The following is a 24545-nucleotide window of genomic DNA, read 5'->3' as shown; positions in this document are numbered from 1 at the left end:
TGCAAGTGTTGGAGCAGTCAGTGCTTTGCAGGACTAGATCCTAGGACTAACCACCAATGGGCAATGACACTGCATTGCACCTAAAAATTAATTTAAAAAAAAAAATGTTTGGTGAAATGTAAGGCCATGATTTGAATGTCGGAAAACCATTCGCACAGTGCAGGTAGATTGTTGATAAGTGCTTATTCAGTGCGAATGAAAACATCAAGTGTATGAAAACAGGTGCTGCTATTGTGAATTCTCAGTCACTGTTACAGTGAAAAGAATTGCTAGGTGTTTGATGTACTTTAAAGTGTTGTTTGTAGTGTTTTAAGTGTGCCAGGCATGGAAATGTCATGCAGGTCCGCTACCTTGTATTGAAAAGATACTTGAAAAGCAACTTGTATTAGTATGTGCTTGGAGTTAAAGCCTTATATATTTCCCATTTACTGTTATTAGGTATAAGCAACTGAGGACGACACTTCTCGCTGTCCAAAGATGGAAAACAACGTAACTACTATCTCTCGTGAAGAGCTTGAAGAACTAAGAGAAGCATTCAGTAAAATAGGTATGTTTTAAATAAGAAAATAATAGGGTGTTATTAACATTGCAAAGCGGTGTAGGATTTGTGGAAGAAATCTTCGTGGATCACTTCGTGGATAGGGCTGTGTTTTCCTTCTATGTTGCCAGTAATATCTAAGAAAATAAGAATGTTTACGTAAACCTGCTTATTTTCACTGAAACTATGTGGTTTATTCATTTCTTTCAACTTCATCGATGAAAACAGATATATTTTCTTGCTATGCAGTTGTATTATTTGTGCCATTGTGTATGCAGCATGGTAGGTCTCAAAATTCAGTTTTTTAAACTCCTTAAATCTGCAAAAAAGTATGTTTGATTAAACTTCACCTGTTAAATATATTTTCATGTTAGATTACTGACGTTTTGGTTTTGCTTTACTTGCATGTTTGGTGAACTAGTAATTTCACTTTTCATTTATTGGGTTGGATTTTACATTTTAAGTAAGCCAAACTTGGAGATTTTTTGGACTTGCTTTTGTAGCTAGCAGACGTTAATAAATAACTGTACAATTGTGTATGCTTGACAGGATGTTTGCAGATTAATCAGACAGTAAACAGAAAGACTGAGAAATTATAGCAACTAACCCTTATTTCCAGATGGCAATACTGTTGTGAATGTTAAAGTTCACGTCTGCTCTATTTCTTGTTTGCTGCAGTTTTGAGGGGTTGATGTGTAACAGCAGCTCAGCAAATCAAACATTTGTAATCATTCATAATGGGGGAACAGGGTTGCTTTTAGGCAGGAAGCCTTAAATATTAGGAATCTCCAACTTGGTAAAGAGACTATTGGGTAGCTGTATGTTAGAGATCTGTAAGACCATGAGTAGTATGGAAAAAGTGAAGAGGGAATTACTCAGTTTCTGTCAATACAGGTATTGCGTGATGCCCAGTAGAGAGTCAGAAAGCTTAAAATAAAAAGTAACTTTTCTTCATGACAAGTAGTAAAACCATAAACCCATTGACTCAGGATGATGTTGAGACCAAAAAAAGAGTGGAAATGCTAAAGGAATAAAGTACATCCATGTAAAACACAAAAATTAAGCCTAATTCAGCTTTTTTCTTACTCCTTTTTACATTTCCAGTGTCTTTATGCTTAAATTGTTTGCAGCTATATTGGTAAACTGAGAGAAAAGGCATGTATTTAACTCTCTGCTTGTCATCATGGAAACTTACCCTCAGTGAAAGATGAACCTAGAGAAATAAAATAGCTGGTAATCTGAGCAACTTGTGAGCATGTCCTCTGCTTTTTAGACCACCCCTGTTATTACGTGGGTCGTTACGTGTCTGCAGGCCAGACAGTGGATGGATTAATACATGTGCAGACATAAAGTATGTCTGAGTAGTGATTTGTGAATTGTTGGTAGTATCAAAAACAAGACGTTTTTTAAACAGGTGTTTTTAGCCTTTTGTCAGCAGTGAAATGTGGCCTCCTTATGACTCTGTACGGAAGCTCCGTAGTGTAGTATGGATTACAGGAAAATTACTGTATAGCAGTCAATTATGGCTAGAGATGAAAGCATGTTTCTCTGCTTGCCCTTCTGTAATGTGATGCGTATTCATCCACTCTGGTATTATTGGCTGAGTTCTGGTACTAGAGACAATATGAGGAGAGGTGTTTTAACTAGTAAATGAAAAAAAAAAAAAAAACAAAGTGGGAGCACCTTGACAAGTCAGAAAAGTGGCCACATCATCTTGCTTCTGTTTCTGACTCGTGTTACTTGTGATATTCTCTTAAATTACTTATTTTAGATGCATCATTTGTAGAACTAGGAAAATACTATTAATTTGTATTTCTCACGAGCTTTGAGGTGATCATGAAAGAGACTGAAAATTGTTGTCAAACGTGGAAAATATTAGCATTAAATATATAAAATGATGGACATTATATCCAGCACTAGTTATGCTGGATATGATTTCTTCTATTTGATTAAGCTTCATCTATACTGTGTATGGACTACAACTTTTCTGCTTATAAAAGTACTTCTCCCCATTGCATAGAATTGCACTACAGGTAAGGCTATTTTAATGCACATTCTCAAATTCTGCTTGTATAGATATGTGTATACATGTATAGGGAAATATGCATAGATATTAAAAAAATTAGGAATTTAATGTGTTTGATTCATTTATGTATTACATTGGATAGAAACATTTTAGGTTTGTAAAATGGTGCTTTATTATACCAAGACAAGAACTCACGACGGCTTTCAGCACACAGATTGGCCTAACATGGAAGTAAAAAGGTTGTTTTTGTGATGAATAACACCGCAGCACAGAAGAAATCATGATTAACACAAACTATACTGAATTTGTCTTAATTTATTTTTATGTGATACAGCCATTCATTTCTTTTCACAATTTTGGAGCTATACCATACCTCGTGTTGAAAAAATCATTGATACTTTGCTGTACATGGACATTCCTGACATGTGGTCTTGGGGGCCAAGTGTAAGTGAAGGTGGCAGTACAAATTGCTCCCAACAGAGTTAGTTAATAGATTAAGGAAAGTCACCTTTAATAAACACATACAGATCATCCTGGATTTATTATTCACAGGTAAGCCTAACAACATCAAAAGTTTTGAAGAACAGAAAATATCTATCAGATACTAGGATAAGAAACAAAATGCAGAGTCAGGTAGAGTTCTTGTGTAAGTAGTTTTTCTTGTGTGTGCTCTTCTAATAACAACTTGCATCAGATTTGAGTTTGCTGATTGCAAATGGTATAATATCAATTTTGTTGGGGTTCTTTAAGTAAAGCTTAAAATTCACTATTTACAAATTTGCCATCTTGTTATTGCTGTACTCTGGGGTTATAACGTAGTTCCTGAGAAAATTCATAACAAGATGGCACAACTCCTAGCCAGTTGTGCATCTAATCCACAAGTATTCGTTCATGCTTACTTATCTATGTCAGAAGAAATACTCGTCTCCTAGAGTTGTATTTCTCATGCTTTATTTATTCTCAGCACTTACTATACTTGGATCTTTACATAAGTATAGAAACAACTCGTGCTTTCATTTACAGATATTGACAACAGTGGGTATGTCAATGATTATGAGCTTCAAGACCTGTTTAAAGAAGCAAGTCTGCCCTTGCCTGGTTACAAAGTCCGGGAGATTGTAGAAAAAATCATTGCAGTGACAGATAGCAACAAGGACGGGAGAATCAACTTTGAAGAGTTTGTCTCTGTAAGACATTCCCTTTGGATCTTTCTCTACTGTCTGGTATCTGTTGAAAACTAGGCTAGAAAACTGAATTAAGCGGTACAACTAAGTATTATTTTGATACAAATCACTAATACTTCGAGAATGGGAAAGTTTTCTGTGACAATTTACAATATCCTATGCAATTATTTTCCAGTCTTGATATTTCACTTTCCAATTTAATTTAGTAGATCTCATTTGGGCAGCGTGTGAGAGGACAGTAGTTTAAATCAGTCCTACTTTGTATTTCCTCAAAGATGAGGAGATGGACTACATATTTTAGGAACTGTTGGGTCAGCTCTTGCTCTGTCAAAAGAGTAGATACCAGCCTCTGAATTCTCTTAGTGATAAACTAATGCTTATGCTACTACGCTTAATCTCTATACTCAAGGCCTTTTTTTTTACTGGGAGTGAGGTACAGTTTTTGACTTTTAGTGAACAAATGTGAAAGGCTTATACTTTTTTTTAAAGTGGATCACTGGCTAGTGTGCTTTATTTAAGAGAAACAAAATTTGCAGTGGCTCATAGGTGAGATGTAAGTATTTGCACTCAGGTACTGAACTATATCAGTTACTTCTACTTCATTGTTAGTTATAAGACCTCCACAGTATTTGGGCAAATTTAGGACATATCAATATATCCAATGTGGTTTACATTGCAGGCAGGTGGAAAATGGTGTCAGCTGCTTTAAGGGCATGTGTAACTGTCACATAGTAACCTTCTACTGTAAAGTATATGATGAAGTAAGTGGAAGAAATATGCTATAGTCATTGAAAATTTGTATGTCTTTAGTTGTTTTCTTCAGTTTACCAGAATATTTGTGGAAAAATTGTGTAGATTGTTGCATATCTACTTTTTTTAGATAGTATGGCTTAATAAAGGTAGCACTTTCTTCTTCAATTCTCACTTCATTGAGAAATAATATATTGTATATCCAGTATACAAGTTTCACAAAGAGATTTAAGCTGGTTTTACCCATACAGTAATTTTTTTTTTTCAGAACAGAAGGCAATGTAAATACCAAGGAAAGGTAGTCAGGTTAGTTACTGACTCTAGAGTACTTTCATGAGTTGTCACTTAGTTATTTGAAGGTATGCTCAATCACAGTTTCTCTTATTCCAGATAATTCAGGAATTGAAAAGTAAAGATGTTAGCAAATCCTTCCGAAAATCAATAAACAAAAAGCAAGGTATTACAGCAATTGGAGGAACATCGGCAATATCTAGTGAGGGGACACAGCACTCTTATTCAGGTAAGAAATAACTAAATACGAGCAAATTTTGCATGGAGGAGGACTTTTTAAATTTTCACTAAAAACATAGGAAAAAAAACAACTGGAAAAGCTGCTGTTGAAAGCAAATCAACGCAGAGAAAGCATGTGGAGATGGACAAGATAAGTGCGGGTGGTAGCTTATTAAAATGTAGGCTGTTCGGTTGTTAGTTGCATGCTACACTCAAAGGTAAGTTAGGCATCTTTGCTGGGCAAAAGATGAAAGGAAACACTGACAGCATAGAGGGTGGGGTGGAAATGGTCCCTCTGGCATACTTCTAGTAATGCTAGTCAAGTTTTTGGCTTTGCTACATGCTAATCTACTCTTCCTATATTCAGAAATTTGAATCCCCATTTTCATTTCCACAGTGTTAATTAAAATGAAAAAACCCCACATATAATTTCTGGATGGAAGGCCCTTCTCAGCTGTCTCTGTGCCATTACAGAATTGTTCACTCCCATGTGATTTTTGCATAGTCTATCTCATACTTGAGAAGTTGCTTTTAATATTTGATCTCTGTTGCTTTCTCCCTCTCCCTGCTGCATGTCATTTAAGTTGGTAATTGTGCCTGATTGCATTGCAGCTCCTGGTCAGAATGTTAACTACCTTCCAGGACAATATTGCAATATTGCAACTTTTTTGATTGACTTGAGTCTGGGATTTGCTGTGGTTCCAGAAGCATGTTAACATTCTATATATGAGAAAGATTCACTTTACTTAGCTAAAGGTGGTGATACCCTCTGTCTATATATAGCACTAGCTGCACTTTGTATATCTACAAAGCAGGGGATATATTCCATCTCAAAGGATGCCTGTAGGGGGGGGAAAACCATCAGAGCTAATTGTTTAGACTCCCTTGCATCTTTGGTGGAGAGAAACTGACCCCACTAGACTGCCGTTCATCTGACCTGGCCTCATCAACAGTCTTGTTTATGATGAGACAAAGTGTGTACTAAAATTTGACATTTCTTCCTACTGACAATGAAAGAAGTGTAATGAGTCGGGTGTCTTGTATGCTTCTTGAGGTAAGTGAGGTGAATATCACCTGTACTGTCTGGGAATTTGGATGCTGATACTTGATTGACTGTTGTCCCAATAAGCATCGCATAGCAATAAATTCTGCACTAAATATGAAAGAGAATTTAAAACTGAGTTACTAAACTTTTTAAGTTTCTCAGAGCTAAATACAGCACAGTAATCCAGATGATAGTCTCAAAAATACTTCCAGTCTCTGAAGTCCTAGTAGAAGACAGAGTGAAATTGTGCATTTTAAACCAAGAGTGTATAGACTGAGAAGTTGCCTATTTCAGATCAGTTTTCACTCTTTCCATTGTAATTGCTGAGAAACTGAATTCAAAGTCAGCCATGATGACCCATTATGTTGCTATGATTTTTATGTTGTCCTTCAGAAAATCACCAGATGTTTAGAGGGTGCAGTAGGAGAAAGATCAATCTGTACTGTTTATTTTTTGTGTGCTTTCTCAATGGTCTGATTCTTTTCGTAACTGGCCTCTGTGAAACTAAGGGGTTTTGTTGCAGATGAACCTCTTTGACCCAAGTCTGATGTTTAGTAGTATGTCTTCATGAAAATGGTAATAGATTATTTTAATGCAGTTTTTCTTTTCAGAGGAAGAAAAAGTTGCTTTTGTTAATTGGATAAATAAAGCTCTACAAGATGACCCAGACTGTAAGCACCTCCTACCTATGAACCCATCAGATGGCAGTCTTTTTAAATCCCTTGCAGATGGCATTCTTCTCTGGTGAGTCCAGAGCTGCGAGAAAGAAAATAAATTAATCTCAAAGGTTAAATGCTGATCACAGTGAATTGGAAAACTTCTGATAGGCTTTAATGTCAGGACTCTGCCCTTAAATATTTCAACCAATGTGTAGGATGGAAAAAATCTGTTTGCCTATAGAAATGTTATGTTTAGCAAACTTTTTAAGTGACTCTGTGTGATTCTGCATATATTACAGAAGTGGGTTTCCACTTCAGATCCATAATTACACACATCAGATATGTGCAGGCTGTTTATAAATTCATTCATATAAGTTCATATATTCATTAGCTGAATTGATATTTCAAATATTTTTAAAAGTTACTAAACGTAGTTACTAAATCATAGGATGGGAGGAACAGAAATCTGAATTAAACCCGTGGCAAAACAGAGAGCATATAGTAGCTCCCTTAACTTTAATCTGCTATAACTTTCTAATTAGTTAAAGCAGACTAATAGTACTTACTCATACACCACGATAACAAGGGATTAGCTTATTAGTACTGATGTGAATTAGTCTTTGTGATCCTTGTAGATGCAAGATACTGTAGAAATGTAGTGCAGAAATGTATTGGTTATATTACAAAGACTTTTCACTATAAGCTATTTAACTGTCTCTAGTTTATAGTTTTAATCTTCTCAATAATGTTTTTTTGACAGCACAGACATGCTTTGTTACTTAAGTATAAAACCCAATTGCTCAAGTTTCTTATAATTATATATTATCTGGAGGTTTCTGGATGAACGTGCTATTATTTAACAGGGAGGGGGGATTTAGAGGGTGAGGTGGTCTTTTATCTTGTCAGAAATATTTACAGCTAGTTTAAAGTGTTAGGAGTTTATAATCAAATAATATATTTTCTGAGAAATGAAAGTTTGTATAAACTCTGACTTTTCTTCCTTAGCAAAATGATCAACTTCTCACAACCAGATACAATTGATGAAAGAGCTATTAATAAGAAGAAACTCACTCATTTCACTGTTTCTGTAAGTACTGCCCAGCTAGGAACTTGCCACAAATGAAAAATTAAAATATTTTTTGATATCTTTGTTTTAATGACAGTTCTCCTGGTGGAGCAAAAAAAATTGCTATGTATTAAATGTCAAAGCATGAAATTGTAGCTTCTAATACACTCTGCTGAAATCTTCTGTTTCTTAAATGAAGTACAGGAAAAGTATTTTTCATGCTTTCCTTAGTTCTTTCCCTTTTCACTCTTCTGATTTTGCTTTACTAAGACTTCTGAGCAGGTGGTCAGGTTGTATTTTAGCAATGCAGAAAGTATCTGCGTGGCTGTATACTGTGTAGTAGGATGATGTATTTTCAATAGTGGAGAGTCCTTGGACAGAAGGTGGGAAGCTCTATTTTTAATTGTATGAAGTCATGAAAATATTTCAGAGAAACAGATTTTAATACCTTAGTTTGGATATAAGAAAACATGGTTGGAAGAGGGGAAGTGCATCTGTAAGTTACCAGCTTAATGAGGAAAAAAAATCCTGAATAAAACCCCCAGTTAAGTGGCAGACTTCTCATTTCAGGCTGTGACGCTAAAATCTGAAAAGTTTAAACCTACCATGTTCTAAATCCTCCAAGTGAGTTTTGTAATCTCTACTTATTTAAAGAAGATGTGTCAGCAAAGATGATACTACTTGTGTTGCCCCTGTAGGTAGTTAAAATATGACACAAGAAAATGGAGAGTAATATTTATGAGAGCTTCCAGGTATTTTTTCTTGGAATGTTTAATCTGTGACAATCGGTAGCTTTACTTTCAGTGTCAGGATGTTGAATTGCCATGACTTTCTTAGTGTGTCTGTTCAATTACAACTTAACTGTTGCTTGTATAAATATGTCAGCCTGTGTAAGATCCAAGACGGGATGACAGAGATGTCAGTAGCCTCCTGCAGAGGGCAGAATTCCATATAAGCATGTTTTTCCACAGGATTAAGCCCCTGAAATTGTGAGCAATATTGTTTAATTTGTGTATGTGATACTTATGAGTTACTAAAAATATTTTGATTAGCATATTCCTGAGCGATCCAAGCTACTGAAGGTGTCCGTGATTTTTTTGGTGGGTCCATATTAAACTCTATCAATAATGTTTTCTATTGGATTTTTGAGGTACATGGTCGTTCACAAAAAATTGGCAGAAATCCATTTTCCATTGGGAGCCATTGAACTAATGCATTATTTCCTCTAACTTCTGAAACTTACATCATTTAATATGAATAAATTTACTAAGAATTATGATCTCATGAATTTGTTAAATAATTATATTCCAAATAGGAAAACCTAAACTTGGCTCTGAACTCAGCATCTGCTATCGGCTGCACAGTTGTCAATATCGGATCACAAGATTTGCAAGAAGGAAAACCACACTTGGTATTAGGACTCTTGTGGCAGATCATTAAAGTGGGTCTTTTTGCTGATATTGAGATCTCCAGAAATGAAGGTAAGAGTAATGCCAGGTATAGCAATGTCCACAATTTCGAATTAACTGAGATCACAATAGCAATGATTTCAGCTTTCTTTCAAACTTGCTTTTAGCTCTTATTGCCTTGCTAAATGAAGGGGAAGAACTAGATCAGTTAATGAAGCTTTCCCCAGAAGAGCTCTTACTACGCTGGGTGAATTACCATCTGGCCAATGCAGGGTGGCAGAAAATCAGTAACTTCAGCCAAGACATTAAGGTATGTAGTTTATCGCTCTGATAATTGAACATAATGGTATTTAAACACACTATACATAGAAATAAATGAGCCATATCAGAAGTATTTAGAAAAATACTAGCCATCTGCTTTTTCTAGCTATAGGTTCATCCTGCATTTTTCAACACCGAAAGCATTATTTTGATCTCTTATATCCTGTTCAGTTGCTCATATTACATATTATCACATTGTGTCTAAAGCGAACACTTCTGACAAGCTCATGTTCAGGGAAGTCTTAACTCTATTAACATCCATAGAACATTACTTAGGACAATTCACACTACCTTATTAATTACTTTTTTTCCTGTCCATCTTTCTCTGCTCCTGGGTCTGCAGAAAGCCATCTCTATTTTCTTCTGTTGTTTTAAGGAAGAAGTGTATGGCTTTAGCTCTCCTCCTGGTGCATATTTGCTAATGGTGATTGCCCTTTGTACCTAGCATTCTACAGAAGAGTAGGAAACCTCTTGAGGAAATAACAGTTATTCAGAGGGCTGTCTGGAGTAGCTACTGATTCTTGATCGAAGGAGAGAGCAGCCCCCCTCAATCTCCTGCTTTGCTGGTGTGCCAATTTACTGACACAAGGGGACTGAAAGGCAGATGGCAGATCTGCATAATTCTCTCTTCTTCAGTCATTCTGCATAAAGTATGCAGAGTACTGTAGTAAGTCCAGCTGAAGAGAGGAAAAACAAACCTTTTAAAACTGAAAGGAAAGGAGAAAAAAAATCCCTTAAATGATAAGACCTCTCTTCATTGAAGAAAACCATGTAATTAATTGCTAATTATATATTTTGAAATGCCACCAAAGTGGCTATATTAAAGCAAACCTTTAACTAGAGTTTTATATGAAAACTGCTGCCATGGTAAAAATATTGCATGCTATTTAACAGAAGTATTAAATACTTATAAATCTAGCAGGTTTTTGTTTTCTTTTCCTAGTTTGTTAGTGGGGGGAAATAAACAGAAGTATACTGAAAATACTTTTTACAACGGCACGTAGTGATACAACAAGCGGTAATTGCTTCAAACTGGAAAAAGGTAGATTTAGATTAGATATTAGGAAGAAATTTTTCACTTTGGTGGTAAGGCACTGGAATGGGTTGCCCAGAGAAGTTGTGGATGTCCCATCCCTGGAAGTGTTCAAGGCCAGGTTGGATGGGGCTTTGAGCAACCTGGTCTAGTGAGAGGTGTCCCTGCCTATGGCAGGGGGGTTGGAACTAGATGATCTTTGAGGTCACTTCCAACCTAAACCAGTCTATGATTCTATGATGAAAATTGCATCAGATAAGTATAATTTCTTTTTTCACTACAGACTCATCTTAAAAGAGCCACTTTGCTCTCCATTTTTAATTCCAATTACCTTGTTGAATAAGAAGGAGAAATTTTTAAAAAACAGTCTATTTGAAAAGGATAGTGAGGGAGTAAAATACCAACACTGAAAAGAAGATCCATATTGTTGTGGGTTTTTTTTGAGTGGGCTGTATAAATTTGCCTTAAATATCTAAATAACAGCTGTCTTGTTCATCCAGCAGAATAAATTTAACTAACATTGTCCAGAATAATTACCAAACATTCCTTTTCTGTTTTCTGGCTAAATAAGTTCTATGTGAAATACCATAATAAAATTGCTCTATGACCTCATCCATATCCACTGAAATTAGGGTGACATTTTTTTGACTTTGTGACTTTTGAATTGGACTGTAAGAGCAGTAAATGACTATGAAAGGCTACATACTTGCTCATTTTTTTAAAAAAAGATTACACTGCTTGTTTTAGGATTCAAGAGCATACTACCATCTGTTAAATCAGATTGCACCCAAAGGAGATGACCTTGATGAATTGCCCATTAAAATTGACTTTTCAGGATTTCATGTAAGTATCCAGAAACATAAAAATAGACTGGAATTATCTGAGACCTCTATGTATGTATCCAACATACTGCTTAAAAGGCTGTCCCAGAATCCCCTTTTGTTTTGTAATGCATACAACAGCTCAGTCAGATTCCTCAATGTCACAAAAGCTTAAACGGGTAAAAACTTGAGTAAAGTTTCAGGGTGCTGCTGAAACAGGATAATGCATCCTTCAGTCTAAAATCTGGAGCTACATTTTACTTGGAGTAGTGTCTAACTGTTTTTTATTTTCAGTTGGGTCCTCCAACATGAATATTGCATCCTGCTTCAAGTTCTGCTCTTCTGGAATTCAGACAAGGAGAAAGAGTAGACTTCACAAACCTTGTGATCCCTCCTCAAACCAAATAGCATTCAGAAATAACATGTGAGCCCTTCCAATAACCAGCAGGAAAGTGTGGCAACCATTAAGCTTTAAGTTGTAAAGGGATAGAGGGTCTAAAACCAGCCTATGTAGATGTGAAAACATTTTTCTCTAAGATGCTGCCTGATGCTCATTGGAAGGATTATTCTGAGAATGTATTTGATACAAAATTGAACTGCCAGCCTAAGATACGGATATATAGATATGAATCAGAATCTTAAATAGAATCTTGTTACTCATTATAATAATGAAAACCGATGTGCAAAACTATGTTTGCATACAAGCTTTAGTCCTCTCAAACTCCTTCATGAGGAGAGCTCTGTTTTGTTTGTTTCCTTTTATGTTGGGTTTTTTTGGGGACTGAAAAAGGATAGTAGTTTGGGTTTTTTTCCCTGTAATTTCCTACAGTTCATATGATCATGTTCTGTAGTGGGTTATAAAACAGCGTCAATAACCTGTAACAAGTTCTTGTTCTAATGCAAGTTTCTGGTTAAGTGTACCAATGCTGAATAACTGACTATTATTATTCAATTATAATAGTAATTCAGCTACTAACTCATCTCCCTATAAACAGTAACTCAGTGTTGTGAAGATTAGAGGCAAAAATTATACAATATAGTATTTAAAACTGATTTATTCTATGTAGATCAATAATAAGGACAAATAAACAAAATAACACATAGGTTACCAACTTAAGATGATTCAAAGGCAAAAATACTAAAAGGAAAAGAGGGTAGTGGATTGTCATATTCTGAAGCATTCAGACTCTCATTGAGGACTGAGCATCACCTGTAATTACTATGGTTGAGAATATCTGTTTAAAGCAGTGATGGTGAACTGATCGTACATGTAGCAGAATACGCAGTACAGGAATCGGCAGTCTGGAAATGGATGTACAACTGCTACACCTCCGGCTGCTACTGCTGTTGCTGTGAGTCATAAGGAATGCTGTGCAGGCGGCCACATAAGTGACGGACTGAAAGAAAGTGGAAGGAAGATGGGGAGAGGGGAATTGTTACGGGCTGTAAGAGCTAGCTTAGGCATGAGGGAGAGACTGGCACGGGTTGTTTAAAATTTGCCAAACTGAAGATTCAGTAAAGAATGAAAACATGTTAGTATTCATTACAAATTAATTTTTATTTTTTTTCTTTTAGGATAAAAATGACTTGAGGAGGGCTGAATACATGCTCCAACAGGCAGATAAATTGGGCTGCAGACAGTTTGTAACTCCAGCTGATGTGGTTGCAGGCAACCCTAAACTCAATTTGGCTTTTGTTGCAAATCTCTTTAACACATATCCAGCCCTACACAAGCCTGACAATTCATCTTATGATCTCAATTTATTAGAAGGTACTCAACTTGCTAAGCATACAGGAAATAAGAATATTGGTGATTTCTATTTAAGTATTCCTTCTAGGTTGTGATATAGGATCCCGGTGTGATGGTGTCCATGTTAACACCAGCATATACAGCTTTCTCACTAGCTTTCAATACAAGCCTGTTAGTAGAAGTCCCCATTACTGTGAATACTGTTTACTTGTGTTAGCCTGACCAAAAGCTATTCCTCAATAACTGACTATCATTTGTTTGCAGGAGCAAAAACTGTCCTCTTACTCCCTTTCTAGTTTTCTGTGCTTCTTTCCATACTGTTTATATTTTAGCTGATGCATAAATTCTAGCTTTCCCTAGTTTGTACTGCTCTCCTATGCAACTGTAATAGTCTTTTAAAGTACTTTTCACATATTGTGTTTATATATATATATATGTATGTATGTGTATTAATTTGTTGCCTTTTAAAACAAGAAACATTGAAGAAAAAAAAAAGGCTTATGTATCAGCAACCTTTATTAATCTATTGCATCAGCAACCTATATAGATCCTAGCATATTAGCAAGTTTGGACTTGTAACTGTTCAGTTCAGATCCCTAATGCTAAAGATAAAGGGATAATTGGTAGCAGTCTTCGGCTGTTACCCTTTCTGTGGACCAGCTAATCTAGGATAATGAAACGGCTCCTGCCAGTGTATTTCACAGTTGTTCACTGATCTCAAAGGAATGGTGAGAATCAGGGGTGCTGCACTCGGGAGAATCATCAGCAATGTTCACACATTCCTCTGCACTGCCTACTCCTGCCTTCCTCTTACTGTTCCTATCAGGTTTCCTTTCCATCTAGGTGAGTCCATCTTCCTTTGCTCCTCTTTTTTTCATAATTTGTCTGCTCTGCCGCATCCCTATGTCACAGATCTTGTATCCCTCAGACCACTCCTGTTTCAGGCTCCCCGCTCTTCTAGTTTCAGCTGGGTGCCAGCTGTGGTAGAGGTATTAGAGTATAGAGGTATTGGAGTACAGGAGGTCGTCTTCCCTTTTCAGCTGTGATATCCCTAGTCACTGCAGTCCCTGCTATCCAGGACAAATGATTGAAGGAAACACCTGCTCTTCCTCTGCTGCAGTTTTGTTAGAAATGGATGCTTTTGGAAATCTATACAGGAGCTGTGTGGAGGTGGAATGTGTTCAGTTCAGCTTCTCTGTTCTGAACATGAAGTTGCAGGTGTGATTCGAAATACTGAAAACTTGGTCAAATTTAGAAGAGTTTTCATTGGCGTGGCAAGAACCAGCTGAACTACTTTCTGAACTTTCCTAAAACATTTAGATGAGATCAAAGTCTCAGCTAAAACAGGTTGTAAAAAGTTACAATCACCTGAATGCTAGGTTTAGTAATGATAAATACTGGCTAAATTTAACTTGCTGTTTATAGTATATATTTTAGAGATGGACAATCATGGCAGTGATATCTGTTCAAAGGCATTTGCCCCTAAATAATAACTCCTGGGGGGGTCATGTAGATCTAAACCATCAAAATAGTTATTTCAGCTAAAAGACGATGTTGTTAATGTGTTTTTCTGTTAATTTCTTTTTTTTTTTCCCATAAAATCCTGTTTTTACTGATGTTTTCTCAAGGTAGTGATATAAAAATATAAGACACTAATTTCTTTATAGTTTCACCATCGATTGTCTGTTGAAATCTGACTCATAATTTATAATCCTTTCCTATTTTGCTTCATGAAATCCAGATTTGACCCCTCCTAATGTAGGTACTGTATTTAGTACTTTTCCATACTCATAAAAGTGTTTATTCTGCATTTTTTTCTTTTTTGTTTTCCTAGTGTTTTAATCATCTCTGTAATTTTCTGGTTAACTCTTGCATTGTTCTTGTATTGTTCTATTGATTTAATATGCCTTCATAAGTAAAATAGAAGAGAAAAAAACCAACACAGGTCTAACATGATGCATGTAAAATGGGGGCAGGACTTGTAGTAAGTCAAATGCCATATAGTTCTTTCTGTGGGTTTAACCAGTAGAGGCTTTCTGTGACCCAAGATGTAAAGCTCTAGGCATGCGTGAGTGAGTAGAGCTTTCTAAAAGTCTTGATTTTCCTGCATAAATTCCATCTTTTCAGTGACTTCCACCCAAAGAGTGGGATGTGTCTGTTCTCTGGTTTAAGACCACAAACATGGTGCATAAATTGACATCTACTCTGACAATGCTTAGCAAGTCTGGTGATATGCACTGGTATACGGAGTATATCTCTCAGGTATACTGATGTAGCGAAATGAACATTTGATATTATGTAGGGATGGAGGGGGGAGTCCTGACCTTAGTCAATGCATGACCTTTAACTGGCTGTTGCTGTTGCGCTGAGGAACCTCTCGCTTGTGGGGAAGGCAGCAGAGTTTGGAGTCTGTCAGACAGAAAGCTGAGTTCTTGGGGGGAGGAAGAGGAGGGACTTCTGTCCACCCATGTTTCCTCCAGTGTCTCTGCTGCTGGTGCTTAGTCCACAGGTAACCTGCAATGCTGCTACCACAAGAGGGTTAAGTACTCCCACTCATGCCAGCTGAACATAGGGTGCAAATGGCATCTTGAGCTCTGTTGTCTTTCAGAGAGAATCCTAGGTATTTGGAGTCCCTTGGATTCTTGACCCCATCCCTATGGCTACTCCCCACTCAGTTCCATAGTGTAATAATCTCAAAGAAAGAGATGGCAATAAATATAAAGGACGCTACCAAATTTGCTCCTTTCTCTTTTGTGTAGCTCTGCCCCCTTTCTGCAGTTTTCCAATGATTTTGGCTATCTGCTGCACCACTCAGCAGAAGATATGCACCTGATAGGATCACAAGGTATATTTTGAATAAAAGAACAGAGAGAAAAAATTGGTCAGTTCTCAGCCATCTGGAAAACTTATGAACGCTTATGTGATGCATGATAAAGGGATTTGTTTAGAGTGGCATATTAAATATAGTATTCTGGGTTTAATTCCTGGATTCCTGGTATCCAAATGGGTGCTGCCCAACTTGCATGCTCTTGCTCCTGCTTGGCTACTTTGCATTCTTTTGACAGCGTTAAGCATGCATTTTAAAATTCTCAGTCCGAGTGCAGTTGCTGAATATCTGTTTTTGTAACTGTGCTTTGTTTAGTGAGAGTTCACTAAACAACCTTGTTACTGTCTCGGCAATGGACAGTGTTCCTAAAAGCACTTTGCAGTCAATATTGTAGGTATTACAAACCAACTCAAAGGCTCTGTAAGCCTAAAAACTTCAAAAAAGAAAAAAGGTTAAAGGGACTTGCTTCAGTATACTACAACCTCTTAAGTTACTCCTTATAAATTTGAATTAGATATCATGCTTGTATTTTGATTATATCTGGAAGAGCATTGATATTTTTAATAACTGTCAGAAAATACGATTCTCTGTCTGTTACGTTTTGTTATGGGAAGAAATACGTGAAACAAAGCTGCCTGCCTGAAGACCTTGCAGAGTAGTGTTTTTCTTTATTTCAGCATGTATTCATCAGTGACTTTGGTAATTTTTACAAGTAAATACTTGAAACAAATACTAGTTTGAATTACACATGGAAGACCTCATAATTTAGGGAGAAAATATATCAGTAGGATGAATATAATCTGTTTCATAATAGTTGGAAAATAAAGTAACTGGTAGGTTAGCTGAAACTTTTAAAATAAAATTTATTCTGTTGGAAAATTTGAATTACAGATGAAATTTCTTAATTTATTTTCTTTATAAATAAGTTTTGAAGTCTGGAGGTTTTTTTATAAAAGGGGAAGAGACCTAGGTTAAAATTGTAACCTCTCTCTAAAAATTGATGTTATGACATAAGTCTATTTCATGGAAAAATAATATTAAAGAGGTTTTCTTTCTATTGTAATGATAAATACATGTTTATACGGTAGCTTCATTTTGCAAAAACATTGTGTTCTGTAGTCAACATAGAACTGCAGTACTAAGTGGGACAGTTCTGATGCTATGTAAACCTCATTAGACAAACTCAGTACTGTTATCCTCTAAGGCACAAACGAAACAAGCAAAGAAAAATCTTGCTTGGATTTTTGTGTGTTTCAGGCATGAGAAACCTGTTCTTTCATTGTTTGGGGAGGTTTTCTCCCTCCTCAATGTCCTTTCTGTTTTCTTAACTGTGGATTATCAGCCCAGGGGAACAAAGCGATGAGGTTATTCCAAGCTCATGTATTCAGGCTAAATATTTTCTTAAATCGTATTTGATGTAAGAGAAAACAGCTTATGCACCACTGATTAGCGTGCAATTGGCCACAGATATATTGTTAAAATTTAGGTAATGTTGTATGTAGAAAATTAACATATTACTGCAATTTTTGGTTTTGTTTTTTGTTTGTTTGTTTGTTTGTTTTCTACTGAATTTTCTGCATTTCTCCCAAGCTGAATTGTTAGCTAAAACTGCAAGAATAACCAATTCAGTATTGCCTTGCTAAGTCTCCAGTGTTAAAAACTAAAAAGGTGAAGTCTATTGCTTTAGGGAGGACCTTCATAAATTAATACAGGGAACTTTCGTGTGGAGAGTAGTGGAGCTGTAGTTTCTGGAGTTTGATGCAATTGCAACAATTGTGTTAGAACTAACTTGTAATAAAAATATGCCATTTCAAACAGATTTAAAGATACTTTTGAATGCTATTTCCACTGATTTTGGTTTAGGAAATTATTATTAATCATCACTATTTTTTCCGTGATACATTAATTATGTAAAATGTAACAAACAAACTATTTCTGTATTTTATCAAATTGTATTTACAGAGAAAAATGTAGTCTAATAGTACTCCCTGTAGTGCCTCTGAATTTGATCCCAGAACGGAGGGACTCTGAATTTGATAGGATTGCTTTGATTTATTGGCTAGTAGAGACTACTGTTAGGGAAAGGGGAAAGGATGAACTCCTTAACTCTTTTTTTTTTTTTTTTTTTTTCTCTCTTCTTCTTCTTCTTCGCGGGGGTTGGGGGCTCAGTAGTGGTGGGTTGTGGGGTGGGTGGGTATATGACAGTCACTTAAACATTTCTTACTAAAGTGTTCTCTCCAATAATTATATATGTATATATATAAAATTATATTTGTCACCATAGGAGAAAGTAAGGAAGAAAGAACTTTCAGAAACTGGATGAATTCACTGGGTGTAAGCCCATATGTTAATCACTTATACAGGTAAGGCTTTTTTAAAAACAACAATTTGTTTTCCCTTGGATGACAGGGGAAGAAAGAAGAAGAGAAGAAGAAAGGGAAGTTGTATTTCTACTAGAACAGTGATTTCCAGGTTTTCACACAATGTGATAGGAACTTCAAAACTGGTCTGTAGAACTGCATTAAGCAGTATCTGACTCAGATATTCTACTCATGATCTAGAAATACTGGAAAACTTAAGTTTTGATGGGCTGCCCTCACTCACTTGTACTTTGAATTCTGTTTTTTAAAAAGTTGAGATAATTGTGTTTTATAATGCATGACTTACTTTCTCTCATGACAGATGAAATGACTGCAAACCTATTAAAGCAGTAATGTAATTCTAAGCTGTAAAAGAGGATAGATGTCTGCTGTGTAGACTGTCAGAATCTATGCAGTGGGGTATTCCCTCAAGATGAAGGGGTTTTAGCATGCTTTTTATATGCTTGTGATCACTTTCCAATTGTGCCAGCAGTTGATTCAAATCCTATCAATAAAATATGGGAGCAACTGAGAATGTCTGTTTTCATGTATACTTGCTGTTAGATTTCATAGTTCCTGTTTTCTGACCTCTGTGAAGTGGTACCATCTGTAGACAGCTTAACGTGGAGAATTTCATTTAGCAAATAGCTGAAGGGGATTACCAGGAATGCAATTTATAATGGGAAAATAATACTTTTCCTTATATCCTTTTTTCACAAGATAAGTATATTGGTTTTGATTATTCTTTAGCAAAACACATCTCTAGGTGCAGATAAACAGATAAAGCATGAGTATTTAACATTTTGGAACGTTCTGAGGAAACTAAAACTAGATCAATAAATGAAAACTCTATAGCTAGATGTTTTATCTATACCTACCCTGTGAAAGCAATTATTTAATTAAAGTTGGTAAAACCAGTGGCTATGCTTACTTCACTGAGACTTGTGAAAATAATGAAATTAAATATACAATTTAACATAAATAACCACAGAAATCAAGCAATAGGATATAGGCCAGTTTCCCCACAGAATGACACAAATTTTTATTTATGTGACTGGAATTTTTCAGCAACTTGATTATGCTTCAAGAAGTCTCATGTACTTAACACTTCCATTGTGAATATGAGCTTTTGTACTATAAAACATTGTTTTACTCTGGTTTAGTGACCTCTCTGATGCTTTAATCATCTTCCAACTGTATGATATGACGCGTGTGCCGGTTGACTGGAACCACGTCAATAAACCTCCTTATCCACTACTCGGTGGTAACATGAAAAAGGTGGGTAGATACTCTGTAATATGGTCCAGTTTTGCTGTGTCCCGTTGTGGTGTTTGTAGTAATCTGGGTTGTCTACGTCTGCGGGCTACTGAGACAGTCCTGGCCAAAAAATAAAATAAAATAAAATAAAAGTAAAAAAAAAAAAGTAAAAAATCTTCCAGATATTATCCCAAGGAATAAATAGCAGTTATAGCATATATCACAGTAGTTTCTAAATGTGGATACCTTTTGGCAATATTTAATATAGGGTCTAATTAGGGTACATAAGTAAAAGTTTCAGGCCTGACACAGCTATTGTTGCCTGATGCTTTTATATTGTGAGGTGTGTCCTCACAGAGCAGTTTTATATGCTGCCAGGAGAATTTGTGCAAGACGTGCAGAATACAAGCTTTCAGTTAGTTTTGTGATAGTTATGAAGCCAGAAATGTAGAAGAAAAAAAATTACTGTTTAAGAACAACACATTTCAATATCTTTCCAAATTCACTTTTGACATAAGTATATATTAATTCATTGACCTTAGTGGAAGTGAACTTGGTTTTCTCAAGTGTGAAAAAAGATTATCATTGGAATATTGCATACTTGCATTTATAGTAAAAACTGTGTTATTTTAATCACAATGTAGAAAGGCTAGAAATCTTTCTCTAGCTCCAGATCTCACCATAGGTAACAGTAAGCCAAAGTAATTCAAAATGCACATAGATTATAAGTCTATATTATACTAAGGTGTTGTTATTTGCACACAACATTTATTTTTAGATTGAAAATTGCAATTATGCAGTAGAACTTGGGAAGACAAAAGCCAAATTCTCACTGGTTGGTATTGCTGGACACGATCTAAATGAGGGTAATCCAACTCTGACTTTGGCTTTGGTATGGCAGCTGATGAGAAGGTAAGTTAGGCACAGTATATGATAGATGAGTGTATATATATATGTATCTGTGCATGTGTGTATATGTGTCTCTATATATATCAAGGCAAATTAAAGCTAACGTTCAGTTCACCCAACAGGTACTTTTAGAGAGCCATCTCTAAATATCCCTCTTCTCTAAGATAAACTTTTATACTTTTTTTTTTTTTGGTAGTATTGCATACTGTGTAGCGATTGAAACCACAATAGTGTTATGTGTACATATCCATTTATAGAGACAATTAAAAACTTACATACTAAAAAATGATTAAAATTATACATTATACAGTAAAAAGAGCACAACTTATTTCATGTTGATTCCATGTATCTTTCCATAAGTAGAGAGTAATTTAAATATTTGTAAAATCAAAACAGAAAGATAAATAGGAAGAGGTGATATATGCTATGAAAGATAAAATGGGAAGAAATGTGTAGGCTATCACTATTATAATAATATAACTATCATAAAATCCAGATCTTGCCTAGTGCACTAAGCAAGAAAAAAAATACATTATCAATTGATTTCAATAAAGAGTATTTTATTGCAAACATTTTCCCCAAGTTAGTTTTCTTACACCTACCCCAAAACACCCAATGCTTTTTGTTTCTCAGACTGTTATGTTTCAGTTTCCAAGGTGACTTGGATGGTAGGGAGCTATTTAAGCTTATAAAGTAAAATTAGTTATGATGTGCGGAGTAAAAAAATATATGAAGAATATATAACAGTGAATATTATGAGCTTTGGGATGTTATTTTATTCTTGCAACAACCAAAGAAGTGATTTAAAGTAACTAAATGGTATAAGGTAAGGGTATCTTCTGAAGATGAGTACTTGGCATTGCTACTGAAGTAATATTTTACTTGTTCTTGTAGCTTTGTGCTGTTAGCAGAGTCGAGTTCTACCACTCACTTTAACTCAGACTCTTATTTTCTTTATTAAAGGTATACTTTGAACGTACTATCAGACCTTGGAGAGGGGGAGAAAGTAAATGATGAAATTATTATTAAGTGGGTGAATCAGACACTTGCAAAAGCAAATAAGAAAACTTCAATTACAAGTTTCAAGGTAATCAAATTATTTTACTTTTCTTTTTTCCACATGTAATCAGATCTGGGATTTTTAACCTGATCTGTTAACAATTTGGCTTTAACAGTGTCTCTCCCATGGTCTCTTAATAAGAAACAAAACCAATTTCTAATTGCTGCTGTAAGATTCAAAACAAACAAAAATAACCTAGAACAACAAAAAAGGCTAAACTTTCAAAGGGGCTTCTGTCTGAAGTTACCAATGTTTGGGCATGGCATGTCATATATCTTCCACTTTTTCAGATGTGGGCACTCTCATGCTTGTAGAAACATGAACAACTTTGGAAATACTAGGGGGTGGGAATCACCATTTTTAATAACAGCTGCTCAAAAAAATGTACTTGTGCATGACAGAACCAGGGGAGGGAGCCCAAGTTTACCAGCAACATCTTTATTTTTCTTCATTGGCACTGCTGATGTGCATCAGACCTGTACAAAACAGGAGCTTTTCCTATTCAGCAAATTTGAACAAATTGATAAAGGAAGCTTTCTTTTCATGTTTTTAAAGTGTTAAGCACAAAACAAGTCATATGTACGTCAGGTGTGTCATGCTGTGAGAATCTCATTCATTAGAAATGGTAGCTTTATATTTGCACTTGCATGCAATTATTACATTCTTATACTCTGAAACAGTTATGTCTGTGGTTCATGACAGGAACACAACACGTGTTTTTATTGGTCTACGGTCAACTGAATTACCTTAAAGAAAGAGCTGCTTATGTAAAGGGATATATTCGCTATACCTTTTTTTACTACTATTTTTGACAACATTCATGTATATATTGTTTTTCACAATTAGAATTTTTTGTCTGTATTTTGGGGTTACTTCAGCACAGAGATTGTGTAGCAGAGAAAGCAGAGGTCCCTGATATTTATTGTGGGCTATGAAAGCTAACTTCTGTTGAATTGCTATTAGTTCAAACAATAAAAATGGTAGAAGTGTGGGTTTTGGCTTATGGTCTTGGGGAGATACTCCATTCATTCAGTGTCTTCAAGCAGATTTATATTACTATTTTTAAATGTATAATTAATGTAGTGGCTCTGTGGGACTTCACTGAATTTGAAATCACAGTTCTGGCCTGGTGGCGAAGGCAGGCACGTCGTGGGGCTTATGTGCTGAGCCCCTGCAGGACCAGAGCCAGCCTTGCTGGCACTGTCTGCTGACTGCTGGTCTGACGTCATCAGCTACTTATCTGACCTAACTGTTGGGAATAAATAATTGCAGCAATAGCACTTGCTGTTTTAATAATAGAAGAAAACACATGTCTGTGTATTAAATACAAAACACAGACTGCTTGTACTAGCTCAGAATACCATCTGAGCTGAAAAATTATAAAAAGAATGAGCCATAAACTACTGAGAAAATAGTTCTGTTACAAGAAAAGGAGAAAAATAAGAGTAATTGGGGAATATAAATACCTTTTTGTTGTCTTGAAAGTCTGGTCTTGAACTTTTTTCAAAGTCCCCTTATTTCCTTAGGGACCTCATAAAGGGGGGGGGGGGGGACCTTCATGCAATAAAGTAACAAAACATACTGCTATCTTTCAATAGGTATGTAAGATGTGCTGTAGGGTTTTTTGCATTGTGAAGACAGAATAATCAAAGCAAATTCCTTATATTAATCTTTTGAGTCTTTTATTTTAGGACAAATCAATTAGCACAAGTTTACCTGTCCTAGATTTGATAGATGCCATTGCACCAAAAGCAGTTCGTCCAGAAATGGTCAAGAGAGATGATCTTTCTTATGAAGACAAATTGAACAATGCTAAGTAAGTTTTAAATGAATGCTTTCTATCTTCATAAAGTGCAGGAAGTGCACAAATTCATTGTGTAATGAGTGATTTACTGATTTGTTAACAGAGAGATTACACTGATTTGTTTCAAACGGATTATAAATTCTAACATTCTGGAGCTATTTTTTTAGCATATTTAAAATATGAACTCAAATTCACAGCTCATGACCTACCAGCACTCCACTGCAATTAGTTTATCAATAGCCTGCCATAATTCATATTGGCTTTGTCAAAAATGCTTTGATAACTGGTAGCAAAACATCAGCCAATACAATTGTCAGTACATGCTTTCTTCACAATAATGTCCATTTTCTCATAGAGTGTAAATACTGACTGAACAGGCACATCCTGCTATTCTTGTTGTGAGTCTTGGCATGCTAGTAGATGCAAGCAAAATAACAATATTTATTTTCTCTTGTTTTCCAAGATATGCCATTTCAGTTGCTCGAAAAATCGGTGCGCGTATATATGCTCTCCCAGATGATCTGGTTGAAGTGAAGCCAAAAATGGTGATGACAGTGTTTGCATGTTTGATGGGAAGAGGACTGAACAAAATAAAATAATAAGGAGATGTAGTACAACTTTCTGCCATGTTAAGCACGATGAATGCCTCACAGTTTACAGAGTTCTGAAGCTTAGAATAAAATGAGAAAATACACTCATTAATTATGTTTTAATAATGTATTTATATTAGTTAAAATGTCATTCAATTTCATAACACATTGATTATTTATGGGTAATATTGTATTCATAACATGATAATTACCAAATTAACATCACGGATTTGTATTGTTTTAAAAAAAATAACCCCACCATATTAATCAAGATTCATTTGTATTAGTTTCCAAAGCATTGTAAGAATCTGCATCACTTTATATATGTTATTTTGGGACCTATTATAAAACATTGTTTGATTTTTATGGGTGTTACTTACATGTAGTCATACAAGTCTCAAGGTGCATTCCAGTCCTGTCGTGTTACTCCTAACTGCACAGAAGTTATCAGCCTTGCCTTATTCTTCGAGTGCTTAACTCCTGTTTGAAGCCAATGAGAGTCTTGCCATTGACTTCAGTGAGAGCAAGTGAAGGCCTATGATAATGTCTGGAAGCTAATTAATATTGATAAAGCTGATGAAACTTTTTTGTGGGAATAATCTTTAAATATATTTAGTAGTTTTGTT

At 35.6% G+C, this 24545-nt stretch overlaps 1 protein-coding gene across 1 annotated transcript; it reads left to right on the top strand.

The window, feature by feature from the left end:
* Positions 1–477: 477 nt before the first annotated feature.
* On the top strand, positions 478–23988 carry PLS1 (plastin 1; the record flags this gene model as incomplete). The annotated part of the gene is made up of 15 exons (XM_082487254.1): positions 478–547; positions 3588–3751; positions 4889–5018; positions 6665–6797; positions 7718–7799; positions 9094–9259; positions 9355–9497; positions 11289–11384; positions 12938–13133; positions 18224–18302; positions 19463–19577; positions 20335–20468; positions 21429–21552; positions 23217–23341; positions 23793–23988. 15 exons carry the CDS (start codon positions 478–480, stop codon positions 23926–23928), a joined length of 1893 nt encoding a protein of 630 aa, XP_082343380.1. The 3' UTR covers positions 23929–23988.
* Positions 23989–24545: the final 557 nt, after the last annotated feature.

The sequence above is a fragment of the Vanellus vanellus genome (genome assembly GCF_965231255.1).
Source record: "Vanellus vanellus genome assembly, chromosome: 8".
NCBI classification, from domain to species: Eukaryota; Metazoa; Chordata; class Aves; order Charadriiformes; family Charadriidae; genus Vanellus; species Vanellus vanellus.
This window is presented reverse-complemented; position numbering and strand designations above follow the sequence as displayed.